Source organism: Kogia breviceps, chromosome 9 (assembly GCF_026419965.1).
Source record: "Kogia breviceps isolate mKogBre1 chromosome 9, mKogBre1 haplotype 1, whole genome shotgun sequence".
In the NCBI taxonomy this organism is placed as follows: domain Eukaryota; kingdom Metazoa; phylum Chordata; class Mammalia; order Artiodactyla; family Physeteridae; genus Kogia; species Kogia breviceps.
In genome coordinates, this window is record NC_081318.1 from 83043017 (window position 1) to 83060415 (window position 17399).

General features: G+C 35.8%; 1 protein-coding gene across 13 annotated transcripts in view; it reads left to right on the plus strand.

The window, feature by feature from the left end:
• CACNA2D1 (calcium voltage-gated channel auxiliary subunit alpha2delta 1) overlaps positions 1-17399 on the plus strand; it is a 505873-nt gene that overhangs the window by 356542 nt on the left and 131932 nt on the right. For all 13 annotated transcript variants that reach the window (XM_067042722.1, XM_067042717.1, XM_067042716.1 and 10 more), the window contains one exon: positions 2700-2831. In XM_067042722.1, coding sequence (XP_066898823.1) covers positions 2700-2831 — 132 coding nt within the window. The remainder of the gene's footprint in view (positions 1-2699; positions 2832-17399) is intronic.

Consider the following 17399-nt stretch of genomic DNA (forward strand, 5'->3'; position numbering starts at 1 on the left):
TTTACCTTCTGGTTTTGGTGTTTTACTATGTTTTTATACATAGCATAAATCCCTGGAAGTAGAATTGTTGGACTAAAGACAGTGCATTTTGATAGACAACTATAGCCAAACTCTCCTCTAAAGAGGTGGCACTAATTTTGTACTCACGTGGCAGATGCTTTGAATTTTGATTTCTGGCTCTGGACATTCCAATAAAAATTGTGACTATTAGAATAATGATTGCACTCAAGAGTCTATAAATACACAATGACAAATGGAAGTATCTGTACCCTCACTCCTTGCTTCACACTGTCATCAAGTTTATAAACCTTGCTCATACGATACATATACAATACCATTTCTTTCATTCTGAGTAAATCATTCAAGTGTCTATTCTGAAAATATTTATGCACCTTGTTCATTTGCATATGAACAGATTTTGAGAAAAACATTCTGCAATGTCTTATCTGAAAAAGAATTTTCAAATATATAAACTACAATTTTAAAACGTATCACCATAATGGTAAGAACATTCCAGAGCTTGACTTTTTCCCCTGAGTACATAAAAGTATAATTCACAATCACCGTATCAGAGCCTAATACTTAGTAATTGTTATCAAATAAAATGAGAAAAAAATTAGCAGCCCTGTAAACAAATAAAACTTTATTAAAAATAATTAGATATCTGTTGTTGCTTAATGTGAGTTAAAGAGCCAAGGAAATTGAAGAGATAGACTTCATTAATCCCCAATCTATTCTAACTATCTGGAATATAAATAAACATGATTATTTTGCTGAGTAGACTGTTACTCTAAAATTCATGAATGTTTAAAAAAAGGTAGGATGTCCGTCTTTTTCTGTGATGTTTTGTGTAGTACCATAAATATTCATGAATAGTGAGTATCAGTTCAGGTTATCTATGTGAATATAAATTTTCACATAACTGGCCACTCAGTGTTCATTGGATCATGCTTTTGAATATGAATTCACTAGTATCTCAGATGCACTGTGGAACTGACCCAGCTCATGAATATTCACACACACAACTGATCTTGTTGAAGGTAATCACATCCATAAAGATGGAAATCTCGTTAGTTTTCAGTAATGAGAAATGCATGAAGATGTTAGTCCCAGAATAATTTCACAGTATACTTGCTTTTCATTTTTTGGTAAATGATAAACTTTAAAATATAAATACATATGCTGTGCCTCTTTCTTGATAGAAGCTCTTTTTCCTTTTCCCTTTAAAAAATCTTGTGTGTGATCCAACCATGATCACATTTGTTTCTTTTACTTGCTGTGGTCACAGAAAAGAATGGAAAGAGTTAAGCAGTATCTCCAGTCCTTATCCCAAGCTCATGTCCACTATTTAGGCTTGGTCATAGATTCTCAAATGCAGAGTGTCCCAATCTGCTAATCTGCTTGTGGGCATGGTGCATATTTTACATATAAAGGCCTCTCCACAAAAGACGAGATTATTTTATGTCATCTTTTTTGCATAAAGGGAAAATAATATCCTAAACCAATTAGAATTTTAATATGTTAGACATAGGATGCTATGATCATAGAGGCCCATAATTATAAATTATATATTATTTTAGCCCATGTTATAGCCCACATTTTCATTGTTTCTCTTTCATTATAATGAGTGGCATATGGTTGTGATACCTATCCCAGATCAGTCAGTTACTATAAGTAGGTATCAAAATCAATGACCTGTCCCTTATTAGCACCATGCTCTAGTTATTAGTTGAACTAACCAGAAAAAAGAAAATTATTGTTCATAAAGGTCGTGATAAGGTATCAGCTACTTCTTAGTTCTAACACTGATATTGTCAAGCCTCTGAATGAGTTTTTATTTATCAACATGTATGCATTTTTGGTTGTTACATAAGCACAGTTAATAAAGTATGCTCAGTAACAAACATCTATTTGTTTTGGGTTTTGTTTTTTTTTTTAATTCAGGTAACAGACCAAACTATGTTAGTATATCATAGAGAATCATCAATATTGAGCTATGCTGAATTCTCCTCTGCTCAAGCCCCTTCATGAATATGCATATACCACCCAAGCCCCGTCTTGAATATGCATGTACCCTTAGCTTAAAACTTCCCCAATTTTACTGTTTAGGGAGACAATGCTTTGGGAAAATCCCTGGTGTTCTCCTTACTTGCTGCAAGTAATAAATCCTTCCTTCTCACCCCCCACCAAAAAAAATACTGAGAGCAGTCGTGGTCACACTGTGTCATGAGGTGCCTTGTAAACATCTTCAGAGCTGCCTCAGTGCAAGGGATCCCTCCCAGCTGCAGAGTTCTGATACTTCCTGTTTTATGCATCACAGTGGTTCTCAACAGAAAGTTATTTGGCCCCCTAGGGGTTATGTGACGATGTCTAGAGACAGTTTTGCTCCTCACAGCTGGGGGGATGTTACTGGCCTCTAGGGGGTAGAGGCCAGAGATGCTTCTAAACATCTACAAAGCACAGAACAGCTTCCACTACCAAAAATCACCCAGCCCTAAAATGTCAACAGGGCCACCATCATATAAACATGTGTTTGAAGAAATGATTCCATGTCTAAACTTTTGATTACCACCAGATTAGAGAGCTTTTATAGGTAAAGCAGTGAAAATGTATAACAGTATTTTGCAAGTAAAGGAAGACAGGTTCAATTATTAATTCCAAATTTGAATTAACTGATTTTTCTTATTTTGGGGGGGCAGCAACAATTGTGTTAAATGAACTCAACTGGACGAGTGCCTTAGATGAAGTTTTCAAGAAAAATCGGGAGGAAGATCCTTCATTGTTGTGGCAGGTGTTTGGCAGTGCCACAGGCCTGGCCCGATATTATCCGGGTAAGTGCTTAGTGATCAGGAGGTACCAAATAAAACTGTAAGTACCAGACTTCGTTCTTCTTGAACACTCTGTTACTTTCTCTTACTTGGTAAAAGATGGTTATCACACTACTTTTAAAAGGAGAGTATTCCTCCTTCCTTGGCTCTGTATCTACCAAAATTATTTTAAACCAAAACACCTGAGAAGCAGCTGGCCCTTGGAATCTGGTGGGCTGCAGTGAGACCGTGGGCACGTATCTATGGACCGGGAACAGGAGCTTATCATGAATCCTATAACAATTCTAAGGGTCCAGCTGCATAGCATGGACCATGAGTCACATTAGAGAACTGAATAGAATTTTTAGAAAATAATTAAAATATTTCTTTCCAGATTTCAAGTCTTTGCTTTTATGTGAAAGGTACTGATGCCTTTCTTTAATCAGTGAATGTGGATTTGTTAAAATGAGATGAATATATTTTACAAATGAACATGAATAAACCCTTTTGTAATGTCCTTTATTCTTATGAAAAAAGGATAAGGAGAAGTAAGTTTATAATGAAAATGAAATATTAATCACTAGTAGATCCCGAGAACCTATTGAAAACACTTTAAGTGAAATGTCTGTTGGTGTTTTTAACTTGTCCACCTTTCAAAACAAGCTGACAAGCACAAATGCATTTACTTTCTCAAAGCGTGACCTGAGTGATGGGATACATGCTAGGTAATTTGGTTTTAAACAGCTACAATATATATGAGAATTTTTTTTTAGACTTGTGTTTTCTAAACATTTAAAAAATAGAGTTATTAACACTGAAAGGTCACAACAGTGAAAAGGGGGTGAAATAGAAATTAGATAATATCTATCTTTATATGGCAATAGCAGTGAATAAAAGTATGTGGGCATTATCAGACTAAATAGCACTCAAATTAGGTAAAGATATATAACTTCTTGCAACAAGTGCCAGGTGGTAAGATCATTGACAGTTATTTTTCTGCAGAAATCCAATGGGATGCAAAAGGCCTACTCTGTATTTCAATGTTGAAAAAATCACGAGTTAGGAAAATATTAATGTTAATATCTGATGTCGAGAAAATACTACCATATAGGTTGTTATCATAGTAGTGGAATTTTCTACTTACAGAAATATTGTTCAGTACAATACAACACTTCTAAAATACTCTTATGTTATTAATATGTTAAATACCATATAGCAGGAGTTTGAAAATTTTCATATGGAATATAAAGAAAAATAGCATTATTACTCATGTACATAGTAAGCCTAACATAATAAACTTTAAAGTTATAGCAGGTATTTTAAAATTTTATTTTATTTTATTTTTAAAATTTATTTATTTTTATTTTTGGCTGTGTTGGGTCTTTGTTGCTGTGCACGGGCTTTCTCTAGTTGCGGCGAGCGGGCTTCTCATTGCAATGGCTTCTCTTGTTGTGGAGCATGGGCTCTATGCACTTGGGCTTTAGTTGTTGCAGCACACGGGCTCAGTAGTTGTGGCTTGCGGGCTCTAGAGCACAGGATCAGTATTTGTGGTGCACGGGCTTAGGTGCTCCATGGCATGTGGGATCTTCCTGGACCAAGGCTCAAACCTCTGTTCCCTGCACTGGCAGGCAGACTCTTAACCACTGCACCACCAGGGAAGTCCCTATAGCAGGTCTTATAAGACATTTATAAGTACAATAAAAAAAAATAAATACACAAGTAATAACAATAATACATGAGTATAATTATTTATATTTATCAGTAACTTATTGCATTATGTAGCTTTTAAGTCTTTTAAAATATATTAGCTCAATACAAAATTCCATATATATGCAGTTGAAGGAAGGAGAAAAAATAAGTAAGAGAAAATTAGGATAATGAGGAGAAACCAAGAGCCCAGTACTAGAGGGAAATTGATGATGCCATGAATAAAAGAAAGACACATAAGGATTATGAGAGAGAAATAGGAATGGGAGTGGAAGGGAAGATTGTATAAGAAAGGGGAGAGAGGTCAAGAGGCGGAAGGAAAGATAGATCATATTTTGCACACTTTTCAAAGATGGCTCTTTTTACAAATAGTCCATTTTTAAACATACCAACAAATCATCTTTTATGTTTTTGCTTTTAAATGCTAATTGAGGGATTATGGCTTTAATTTTTTTTAAACCCTAATCATGTATTTCCTAATATGTTGACATTTGTCCACTTTGACCTTGGGAAAGATCCTTCAAGGTTTAATTTAGTTGGATCCATGTGGTCGCCCCAGGACATTAGCTGTGGAAGCAACCCTGGGCTCTTCTGTGATGTCTTGTTTTTCAGCAAATCTTTGACAGACAAGCTGACTCACCAAATGATCTCCAAGCCCCTCTAGTGGCTCTCTTGACTGCTATGGAGTTTTAGTGAGTGTGTTGCTGAGTTGCTCTTTTTATTTTATTTTTATATTATTTTTTGACATACAAAAAGCTGTACATAGTTAATGCATACAACTTGATGAGTTTGGAGATAAGTATACATTGGTGATACCACCACCACAATCAATGCCATAAAACCTATCTTCCATCTGTAAAAGTTTCCTCCCACCCTCTTATTTATTATTATATGTTTTGTGATAAGAACACTTAACATAAGACCTACCCTGTGCAGGGAGATGAGCAGCCAGGATGGCTGTGCTCTTGCTCTCTGTCCATCCCCTGCTCAACTAGTCCATGCTTCACCTACACCCCACTCACCTGACTGACCTTCCCTCTTAATAACACAGCCTAATCAGTAAATGCTTACTTAGTTGCCACCAGCCCCAACTTATGATTATTCTAAGCTTTAGATCAGAACATCGCCACCTGATGGATTACCAAAGGGGCAGTGAGGGGCATGCTTCTCTGCTGGTTTCCCTGGTAACCGATGAGCCAACTAGACATCAATGTCAGGTCTCCTTGTAACTGGGAACCTCCGCTCCTCCCTTCCTCCCCTCCCCACCTCCACCCCTGTCAAAACCTGCTGCCGTGTTCTGCCCGCCAGCAGCTGTACACGATGGGGTGTCACTCCAGGACCTTGCTTCAGACCCATAAGCTCCCCCATCCATTAAACCATTGACGTCTCTGTCATTGACTCTAGGCTCTTTCTTCTTGAAGCTGGGAGAGTACAGGGCTTGCAGGCCTGCGGGTTGCAGCCCAAAATACCCTTTCAGCAAAATTTTAAGTGCACAATACAGTATTGTTACTTACAGGCTCTATGCTATACAGAAGATCTCTAGGGCTTATTCATTTTTTATAACTGAAGCTTTGTACCCTTTGACCGATACCTCCCCATTTCCCATTTTCCCCAGCCCCTGGCAACCACCATTCTACTCTGCTTCTATAAGTTTGACTATTTTAGATTCCTCATATAAGTGATATCATGTAGTACTTGTCCTTCTGTGTCTGCTTATTTTATTTAGCGTAATATCCTCCAGGCTCTTTCATGTTGTCACATGTGGCAGGATTTCCTCTTTTTTAAAGCTGAGTGAGTTGCTCTTTATGGTAATAATGCTGTAATAGAACCAAATCTCTTTAGCAAAGACACTAAGACAATATTATAATTAAAAGTAGGCCACTATATTTCTTTTTATGCTAAGATGTGTTTTCAACACATTTCACACTTCTTTCAGGTTTAAAGACTTTTACAGTGAAGTGATTTTTTAAAAATTTCTTGGTAAGCCATATTTTCCTCTCTGATTTTAGCCTTACCATTTTGATACCAGCCAAGTTAACATAGAACAGCTCATCCCTGATTACTGTCTGTTAAAGCAAATATCAAAATAGCCTTTAAATATTGTTAATTATCTTAATTGTGAGTGGAAATAGAATAAATGTTACTTAATGGGATTTTCATATAACAAGATTTGGGTCTCAGGCTAGAAGCTCCCTCCTAGCTGTGAGGAACTGGGTGAGTCTCCTAAACTTTGAGCTTTAGTCATCAAATCTGAAAAATAGGAACACCAAGGCCTCAGTTTATCCTCTGAGGGTTGTTGTGATCAATGAGATAACAGAAGGAAAAGTACTTTGGAAAATGCAAAACAGTAGGCATTTTTACAAGAGTGAGTATCAACTAGAATAATTTTGCCTAAATCCAGATTTGTCTTCATGTGAGAAATTAAAAAACATAATTGAGGTCGCAATCAATTGACAAGGGAGCTGAAATAGAAATGTGGAAGGAGTTCTAGACAGATGACTAAGCAATAGTACCTAGCAGTAACTCCACACAGTGGAGTTGGTCAGAAGATGTAGGTTTTAGATGATAACCTTAGTTAAGTCACTTCTCTGTAGGGTGGCTAGGTAAAATAAAGGATGCCCAATTAAAATTCCGTTTCAGATAGAGAAGAATTGTTTAGTGTAAGGATGAGATACTTGGGAAATATTTACATTAAAATGTGTGCTTTTTTAATCAAAATTCAAATTTAACTGGGTGTCCTGTATTTCTTTTTCCTAAACTGGTTAACTTTATCTCTCAGGCTCTGAGTTTATGAGAAAATATGAGAAATCAACTTCCCCACTACCTCACTGAATTGTGAGGCTCAAACAATCTATTTCATATATTAATGTTGGGTTGGCCAAAAAGTTCATTCAGGTTTTTCCATATCATCTTACAGAAAAACCCGAGGAAACTTTTTGGCCAACCCAATACAAATGTAGAATTCTGTAATTGTCTTTTTTTTTTTTTTTAAATTCTGTAAACTACCTTTAAAAAATGTTGCCACATTATTGTAAATAAAGTGTTTTGTAGAAATTAGAATTCTCTGACTCACAAGAGAGTCTAAAAAAATAGTCTTGGTCAGTGTTAAGATGCTACTTAGAACAGGGCTACGTGATGTGAGTTGGTTAAGCAGGTATATACCCAATAGCCTGGGTATGAATCCTGCTGCCATCAGTTGAAGCGGTGGTAAGCTTTGGAAAACAGTCACAGACTTGAGCTGTGAAACAAGGAGGATAAAATGGTTAAATTGTATAACTGTTAAGAGGAAAAAGGAATTAAATATGTTTCTTATTTGCTAAAATGTGTAGGAGAAGGTCAGTGATGGTTAGCCACCCTCATGATTTCCATTTATTAGGTTGTTCAAACTGCATGGAGACAATTACTGCTTCCATATAAGGAGGGCTCTAGAGCTGACATAATATAAAGGCACCTCTGCAGAGTGATTCTGAATAGCAGTTTGGTAATTAGTGGGAATTTGTACTCTAACATCTGTCCTTAGCCTGAATATCAGTAAATTGTCTGTTTTCTAATTTGATTGATATGTATGGAAATAAGCTATAAAAATGACTTATATGTCTGTCTTCTTTTTTCCCCTCGTTCTCCTTCTTTTCCTTCTCCTCCTCCTCCACCTCTCCCATCTTCCTTTTTCTCCTCTCCAAATTAGAAGGTAGGTAGGCTGGCTGTGTGATAATAGAAGGAACATTATACTGAGGGAAGAGAAGTTCTTGATTTGTATTAAAACTGCCATCAGCATAGGTGTGTACTTTCGCTAAGTCATGTTATATCTCTGAACCTATTTCTTCAACAGTAATTTGGGATGATTGAAGAATGTGATTTCCAGGGCAGACACTATCTTTATTTACTTATGCATTTAGATGTTTAGCATTTGCTAAGTTCACAGTCTTTGTTCTGTAGGATAACTAGAGGGGCTTACCTTAGTTATACAGCTTGTTTCATGGCAGAGTTGAAGCTGGAACCCGTGTCTGGTGACATCTTCATTGAATATGTGCTGACTGGACAATCAGTTTAATTTATGAGTGCTTTCCTTTAGAAGCCCTTAATTGATTTATATAAATTAACCTTAATGCTATTAAAACTGCTTTCAAGAGCTATCAACTTTGTGAATTTTTATGCATCATAAAAACTGTACATACAAACTATGCATTTCATCTATTAGTGTCTCTTGAAACTGTACCAATTACTGTAGTAATTGGAATTGTAATCAGGACTTAGTGGCTTGTTAAAATGCCAATGTAGGTAGCTTACTCTTTAGATAATTAGTTGCACTTAAAAAAAAGAAAGAAAAAAACTAAAAATTTCCTAAATTTCATATTATATTTTTATTTTTATTTTTTTATTTTTTTTTTTTAACATCTTTATTGGAGTATAATTGCTCTACAATAGTGTGTCAGTTTTCCCTCTACAACAAACTAAATCAGTTATACATACACACATGCTCCCACATCTCCTCCCTCTTGCATCACCCTCTCTCCCACCCTCCCTATCCCACCCCCCCAGGCGGTCACACAGCACAGAGGTGATCTCCCTGTGCTATGCAGCAGCTTCCCACCAGCTATCTAATTTACATTTGATAGTGTATATATGTCCCTGCCACTCCCCCACTTCGTCACAGCCCACCCCTCCCCCTCCCCATATCCTCAAGTCCATGCTCGAGTGAGTCTGTGTTTTATTCCCGTCCTACCACTAACCTCTTCATGACATTTTTTTCCCTTAGAGTCCATATATATGTGTTAGCATACGGTATTTGTTTTTCTCCTTCTGACTTACTTCACTCTGTATGACAGACTCCAGGTCCATCCACCTCATTATAAATAACTCAGTTTCATTTCTTTTTATGGCTGAGTAATATTCCATTGTATATATGTGCCACATCTTCTTTATCCATTCATCTGTTGATGGACACTTAGGTTGCTTCCATGTCCTGGCTATTGTAAATAGAGCTGCAATGAACATTTTGGTACATGAGTCTTTCTGAATTATAGTTTTCTCAGGGTATATTCCCAGTAGTGGGATTGCTGGGTCGTATGGTAGTTCTATTTGTAGTTTTTTAAGGAACCTCCATACTGTTCTCCATAGCGGCTGTATCAATTTACATTCCCACCAGCAGTGCAAGAGGGTTCCCTTTTCTCCACACCCTCTCCAGCATTTATTGTTTCTAGAGTTTTTGATGATGGCCAATCTGACCGGTGTGAGATGATATCTCATTGTAGTTTTGATTTGCATTTCTCTGATGATTAATGAGGTTGAGCATTCTTTCATGTGTTTGTTAGCAATCTGTATATCTTCTTTGGAGAAATGTCTATTTAGTTCTTCTGCCCATTTTTGGATTGGGTTGCTTGTTTTTTTTGTTATTGAGCTGCATGAGTTGCTTATAAATTTTGGAGATTAATCCTTTGTCAGTTGCTTCATTTGCAAATATTTTCTCCCATTCTGAGGGTTGTCTTTTGGTCTTGTTTATGGTATCCTTTGCTGTGCAAAAGCTTTTAAGTTTCATTAGGTCCCATTTGTTTATTTGTGTTTTTATTTCCATTTCTCTAGGAGATGGGTCAAAAAGGATCTTGCTGTGATTTATGTCGTATAGTGTTCTGCCTATGTTTTCCTCTAAGAGTTTGATAGTGTCTGGCCTTACATTTAGGTCTTTAACCCATTTTGAGTTTATTTTTGTGTGTGGTGTTAGGGATTGTTCTAATTTCATACTTTTACATGTAGCTGTCCAGTTTTCCCAGCACCACTTATTGAAGAGGCTGTCTTTTCTCCACTGTATATCCTTCCCTCCTTTATCAAAGATAAGGTGACCATATGTGTGTGGGTTTATCTCTGGGCTCTCTATCCTGTTCCATTGATCTATATTTCTGTTTTTGTGCCAGTACCATATTATCTTGATTACTGTAGCCTTGTAGTAGAGTCTGAAGTCAGGGAGCCTAATTCCTCCAGCTCCATTTCTCGTTCTCAAGATTGCTTTGGCTATTCGGGGTCTTTTGTGTTTCCATACAAATTGTGAAATTTTTTGTTCTAGTTCTGTAAAAAATGCCAGTGGTAATTTGATAGGGATTGCATTGAATCGGTAGATTGCTTTGGGTAGTATAGTCATTTTCACAATGTTGATTCTTCCAATCCAAGAACATGGTATATTTCTCCACCTATTTGTATCATCTTTAATTTCTTTCATCAGTGTCTTATAGTTTTCTGCATACAAGTCTTTTGTCTCCTTAGGTAGGTTTATTCCTAGATATTTTATTCTTTTTGTTGCAATGGTAAATGGGAGCGTTTTCTTAATTTCACTCTCAGATTTTTCATCATTAGTGTATAAGAATGCCAGAGATTTCTGTGCATTAATTTTGTATCCTGCAACTTTACCAAATTCATTGATTAGCTCTAGTAGTTTTCTGGTAGCATCCTTAGGATTCTCTATGTATAGTATCATGTCATCTGCAAACAGTGACAGCTTTACTTCTTCTTTTCCTATTTGGATTCCTTTTATTTCTTTTTGTTCTCTGATTGCTGTGGCTAGAACTTCCAAAACTATGTTGAATAAGAGTGGTGAGAGTGGGCAACCTTGTCTTGTTCCTGATCTTAGTGGAAATGGTTTCAGTTTTTCACCATTGAGAATGATGCTAGCTGTGGGTTTGTCATATATGGCCTTTATTATGTTGAGGAAAGTTCCCTCTATGCCCACTTTCTGCAAGGTTTTTATCATAAATGAGTGTTGAATTTTGTCAAAAGCTTTCTCTGCATCTATTGAGATGATCATATGGTTTTTCTCCTTCAGTTTGTTGATATGGTGTATCACATTGATTGATTTGCGTATATTGAAGAATCCTTGCATTCCTGGGATAAACCCCACTTGATCATGGTGTATGATCCTTTTAATGTGCTGTTGGATTCTGTTTGCTAATATTTTGTTGAGGATTTTTGCATCTATGTTCATCAGTGATATTGGCCTGTAGTTTTCTTTCTTTGTGACGTCTTTGTCTGGTTTTGGTATCAGGGTGATGTTGGCCTCATAGAATGAGTTTGGGAGTGTTCCTCCCTCTGCTATCTGTTGGAAGAGTTTGAGAAGGATAGGTGTTAGCTCTTCTCTAAATGTTTGATAGAATTCGCCTGTGAAGCCATCTGGTCCTGGACTTTTGTTTGCTGGAAGATTTTTAATCACAGTTTCAATTTCAGTGCTTGTGATTGGTCTGTTCATATTTTCTATTTCTTCCTGGTTCAGTCTCGGCAGGTTGTGCATTTCTAAGAATTTGTCCATTTCTTCCAGGTTGTCCATTTTATTGGCATACAGTTGCTTGTAGTAATCTCTAATAATCTTTTGTATTTCTGCAGTGTCAGTTGTTATATCTCCTTTTTCATTTCTAATTCTATTGATTTGAGTCTTCTCCCTTTTATTCTTGATGAGTCTGGCTAATGGTTTATCAATTTTATTTATCTTCTCAAAGAACCAGCTTTTAGTTTTATTGATCTTTGCTATTGTTTCCTTCACTTCTTTTTCATTTATTTCTGATCTGATCTTTATGATTTCTTTCCTTCTGCTAAATTTGGGGGTTTTTTGTTCTTCTTTCTCTAATTGCTTTAAGTGCAAAGTTAGGTTGTTTATTCGAGATGTTTCCTGTTTCTTAAGGTATGATTGTATTGCTATAAACTTGCCTCTTAGAACTGCTTTTGCTGTATCCCATAGGTTTTGGGTCGTTGTGTCTCCATTGTCATTTGTTTCTAAGTATTTTTTGATTTCCTCTTTGATTTCTTCAGTGATCACTTCGTTATTAAGTAGTGTATTGTTTAGCCTCCATGTGTTTGTATTTTTTACAGATCTTTTCCTATAATTGATATTTAGTCTCATAGCGTTGTGGTCGGAAAAGATACTTGATACGATTTCAATTTTCTTAAATTTGCCAAGGCTAGATTTGTGACCCAATATATGATCAATCCTGGAGAATGTTCCATGAACAGTTAAGAAAATGGTAATAGGAATATACATATAGATAACTAACTTAAATGTAAATGGATTAAATGCTCCCACCAAAAGACACAGACTGGCTGAATGGATACAAAAACAAGACCCATATATATGCTGTCTACAAGAGACCCACTTCAGACCTAGGGACACATACAGACTGAAAGTAAGGGGATGGAAAAAGATATTCCATGCAAATGGAAATCAGAAGAAAGCTGGAGTAGCAATTCTCATATCAGACAAAATAGACTTTAAAATAAAGACTATTACAAGAGACAAAGAAGGACACTACATAATGATCAAGGGATCGATCCATGAAGAAGATATAACAATTGTAAATATTTATGCACCCAACATAGGAGCACCTCAATACATAAGGCAAATACTAACAGCCTTAAAAGGGGAAATCGACAGCAACACAATTATAATGGGGGACTTTAACACCCCACTTTCACCAATGGACAGATCATCCAAAATGAAAATAAATAAGGAAACACAAGCTTTAAATGATACATTACACAAGATGGACTTAATTGATATTTATAGGACATTCCATCCAAAAACAACATATTATATTTTTAAAATATCTTCTTTATCATTTGTTCTTTCTTCATCCTCCTTCATTTGTTCATTTCAAAAACGTGGGTTTACAGTACAGGAACCTAGCATATGTTGAATTAGTTTTAAATTTTCCTTAAGGAGACACTTCCTTGTTCTTGTATCTGCTAGGATTTTTCTAGAAGAAAATGCAAAAGGACCTGTGTGCAAAGTATATAGAAGGACATATTTTTGCCATGTGGATAGCCAGTTGTTCTTGAGCTGCTTAACTCTTTTTGAAAATACTTTAAAAATGTTTTAAACAGCAAATAGCAAGTGACAGAGTAGTCCAAAGAATCCTTTTTTGGTTATTTTAAAAGGGAGTGTTTGATAGCTCTCTGGTTGCTTTGAAGAAAACAAGATAACAGTGGATCTTCAGCATTTTGGGGCATTTATGAATGTACTGCTTTCGTTGATCAATTGCCTTAAAAAATACCTGTATTTTTGTTTTTTACTTTTGATATTTGTGAATGGATACAAAGTTTAACTATAAATATGTTTAATTACATTTGTTGATTGCTGTATAAATACACTTTATGTTGAAATGATTACTTTATTGGTTTTTTTATACTAATAATGATTAAAGTCTAGTGTATCAGTTAGGACTAATATTAGCTACCGGTTAAAGAAAATCCAAAACAATGGTGATTTCAACACTATGGAGGTTTGTTTCTCACTCAAGTCAAAGAATATCAGTTACAGAGACCAGGACTGATAAGGAAGCTTCACATATAAGGGGTTGACAACTCCTATCATTTCTCTGTCATCCTCTGAGTAGATTGTCTGCTGCAGTGTCCACCACTGTTGCTTGTGTTTTTTCTTAAGGGACTAAGAGTAGTATTCCCTTCCTTTTTAAGGCACTTTCTGGAAGTCATACAAAGCCTTTCACGTGACATTGGCCAGAGTTTAGTGGTCTCATGGTCACAGTTAGCTTCAAGACGCCATGTACACAGCTAAAAAGCACAAGCTATACCAAGGAGGAAGTGGAGAAGAGATATTGGGGGACAAAAAATCTCTGTCATGGTTCCTCTGTGCAAATCTGTGTTTAAAAATAAGTTGTTTCTGCTCTGTGAAAAAATTAGGGAGTCAGAATTTATACATCTTGAAATTTAAATTATAATACAAATCATTAAATGATTAAATGTCAAATAAATTAGACAGACTGTAGCAGTAGATTTGCTACAGTTTTGAAAAAGTCAAGGTAATTATAGACCAGAGTCATTGGAGACGTTTACAAACTATGGATTGAAAATCAAATCAATGAAGTAGAAAAGGCAAAAACCTCTTTAGGGGGAAGAAAGGCATAAAGTAAAAAAACAGGGACATGAACAAGCACTATTGGAGGTTAGGGAGCCCATCTAATCTAATAGTATCTAACAGAAAAAGAGTGATTTCAAATCAAAAGGTTTAGTAGTGCGAATTGCCTGGCAGTCCAGTGGTTAGGACTCCACGGTTTCACTGCTGAGGGCACGGGTTCAACCCCAGGAAGAGGAACTAAGATCCCGCAAGCTGCATGGCGCGGGCAGGAAAAAAAAAAAAAAAGGTTTAGTAGTGACAGATTATGTGGCCTTGAATGTTAGACTGATTTGTCTGGGATTTAATGTGTAGGAAAATGCCATGTTTGGGAGGGCAGTGGAATACTATGGTTAAAGCGGTGTTTATTCTGATTGGAAGGAGAAATACTTAGGAAACCTTGACCAGAAGACATGCTATTATAGTGGTCAGATGTGGAATTTTAAATATCTGAACAAGGGGAAAATAGGAATTAGAAAAGAAGAATCTTTGGCTATGAAAATGAGGGTATTAGAAACCTTACCAAAAAAATAAACTAATTGATACACTTATATATTGCAAAATGATTACCAGCATTGTGTTATCTAACATCTCTGCTAATCACCAGAGATAATTACCATCTCTTTTTTGCAGTAAGAACATTTAAGATCTACTCTCTTGGCAACTTTCAAGTATATAATACAGTATTACTAGCAATAGTCACTATTAACTGTATACGATGCTGTACGTTAGGTCCCCGGAACTTATTTGTGTTCTAACTGGAAACTTGTACCCTTTGACCAACAACATCTCCTCATTTTTCCCAGCCTCCAGTAACCACCATTCTACTCTCTCTGTGAGTTTTGGCTTTTTTAGATTCTACCAATAAGTGATGTCATACAGTATTTGTCTTTCTGTCTGACTTAGCCCTCATAAAAGTGTATCAAATCAACACATTGTGTACCTTAAACTTACACAATGTTATATCTGAATTATAGCTCAATAAGAAAAAATAAAATGAGAAAAACATAAAAATGAATACATGAATTTAGTGACAGACATAGGGTATAAGTTAAGATGACTAATTTTTAATTTGGATATGAGAATGCTTACTGAAAAAAAATATCAGAAATATTTTTATTTTGGGACTAAAATGATGAGTTTGACTTAGAATAGTAAAATTTGATGTATTGACAGGAGAGTCCACAATAATTCTATTTACACCCAAGCACAAGGTTTATATTCTGAAGTACATGATTTGCTTTTCTAATCAGTTTTGTTGTCTGAGGGACACATCTTATATATATACAAAATAATATATTATTTTGAAATTCTCACATGATCCTGATTTACAGAGGTATTTCTGTAGCCTTATTTTTGTTTTCTTTTACGTAACCTCATCTCTTACCTGAGTCTGTCTTATTTTTCGCATGTAAGGGTTGCAGAGTTGCTAACTTTGCAATCACCTATGGATCCAGTCACACTTAAACTGATGAAATGATTTCACAGGTGTGAGCAGTTAAGCAGGATGCTAATAGGAAAATGGAAGGTGCTCTTAATTTGATGGGGGATAATACTGTATATAAAATATGTGAATAACTTTAGTTAAAAAGCCTTAGCTCTTTGTAACTTCTAAGATATCTCATTCTGTTCCTTTTTCTTTGATATATTGCTAAATTTGTATACCTTATGCTGTCCATTTTTAGATGCATAGAACCATCTTTGATATGTAATTCATTTTATGTTCAGTATATTTTATTAAAAATTAAAAACATTTTGTCAAAAATTCAGGCTTTTTAAGTACTTCTCTCAGTTATACCAAATATAAAATTTCTAAGAAATATATCCTTACCCTATTATCTAAGATTTACTGACATAAAAATAGGAAATTTGTTCCTGTAGAATCGTTGTTTGTTTTTATAAAAATGTCATTATCATCACCTAACTGGATTTATTTGCTTGCAAAAACAGAAAGCTTTTTCTCTGTTGGAGTTCACATTTTTCTCTATGTAGCACACATCTGCAATGATTTTCCAGTAAATCCTCCTCATCTTTTACTTCATAGAACTTGCTGTGTTCAAGTTTATTTTTGAGCCACAGCTAATAACTACATATGGACCATCTAAATGATTACGTCTTTGTGTACCATTTACTTTATGGAATATTTCACTTAACCACACAGTTGACCTTGTTATCTGTTACTTCTGTTGACAAACAAATATCCCTTGTTAAATGGAGATGTTTTACTTGGTCTATCTGACATCTACAGAATTACCAGCAAATCATATTGTAATAAGTGCTTTAATTTTTAAAACTATGGTGATTTATTCTTGGCTTTAATACTGTGTATCTATATGTGAGTTTCCAATGCTTATTTTTCTATAAATTAGAGAAGTGTTCTGGACATATTACAGTGGAGATACCAAAGGCGCTCTCAAGCCAATATAACACTATCAATGAACCTCAAGTGTCATTGCTCAGAAACAGTATTAAAATCTAAAAAGAGGGCTTCCCTGGTGGTGCAGTGGTTGAGAATCCGCCTGCCGATGCAGGAGACACGGGTTCGTGCCCTGGTCCGGGAAGATCCCACATGCCGCGGAGCAACTAAGCCCGTGAGCCATGGCCGCAGAGCCTGTGCGTCCGGAGCCTGTGCTCCGCAACGGGAGAGGCCACAACAGTGAGAGGCCCGCATACCGCAAAAAAAAAAAAAAAAAAATCTAAAAAGAATTTGATTATGTCAATATAGTCAAGTGTGAGTTGGAAGGAGGAAAACTGATAAGAACAAGCAAAACTGCTGTTTCTGAAGAAATTGAGGTATCCTAAGGATTCAGATACCAGTAGGAGAGAATTTTGCTCTGGAGGAGCTCACAGGTAGATGAGACAGAAAAAGTATGAAGACATTAACACACAATGCAAAAAGACATCTAATGAATTCATTAAAAAGTTATCTGGAGTTAACTTAGATTATCACTTCTCCAGTAACATTAAACAGTCTGGAACTGTTCACTTAATGGCATTTGGCT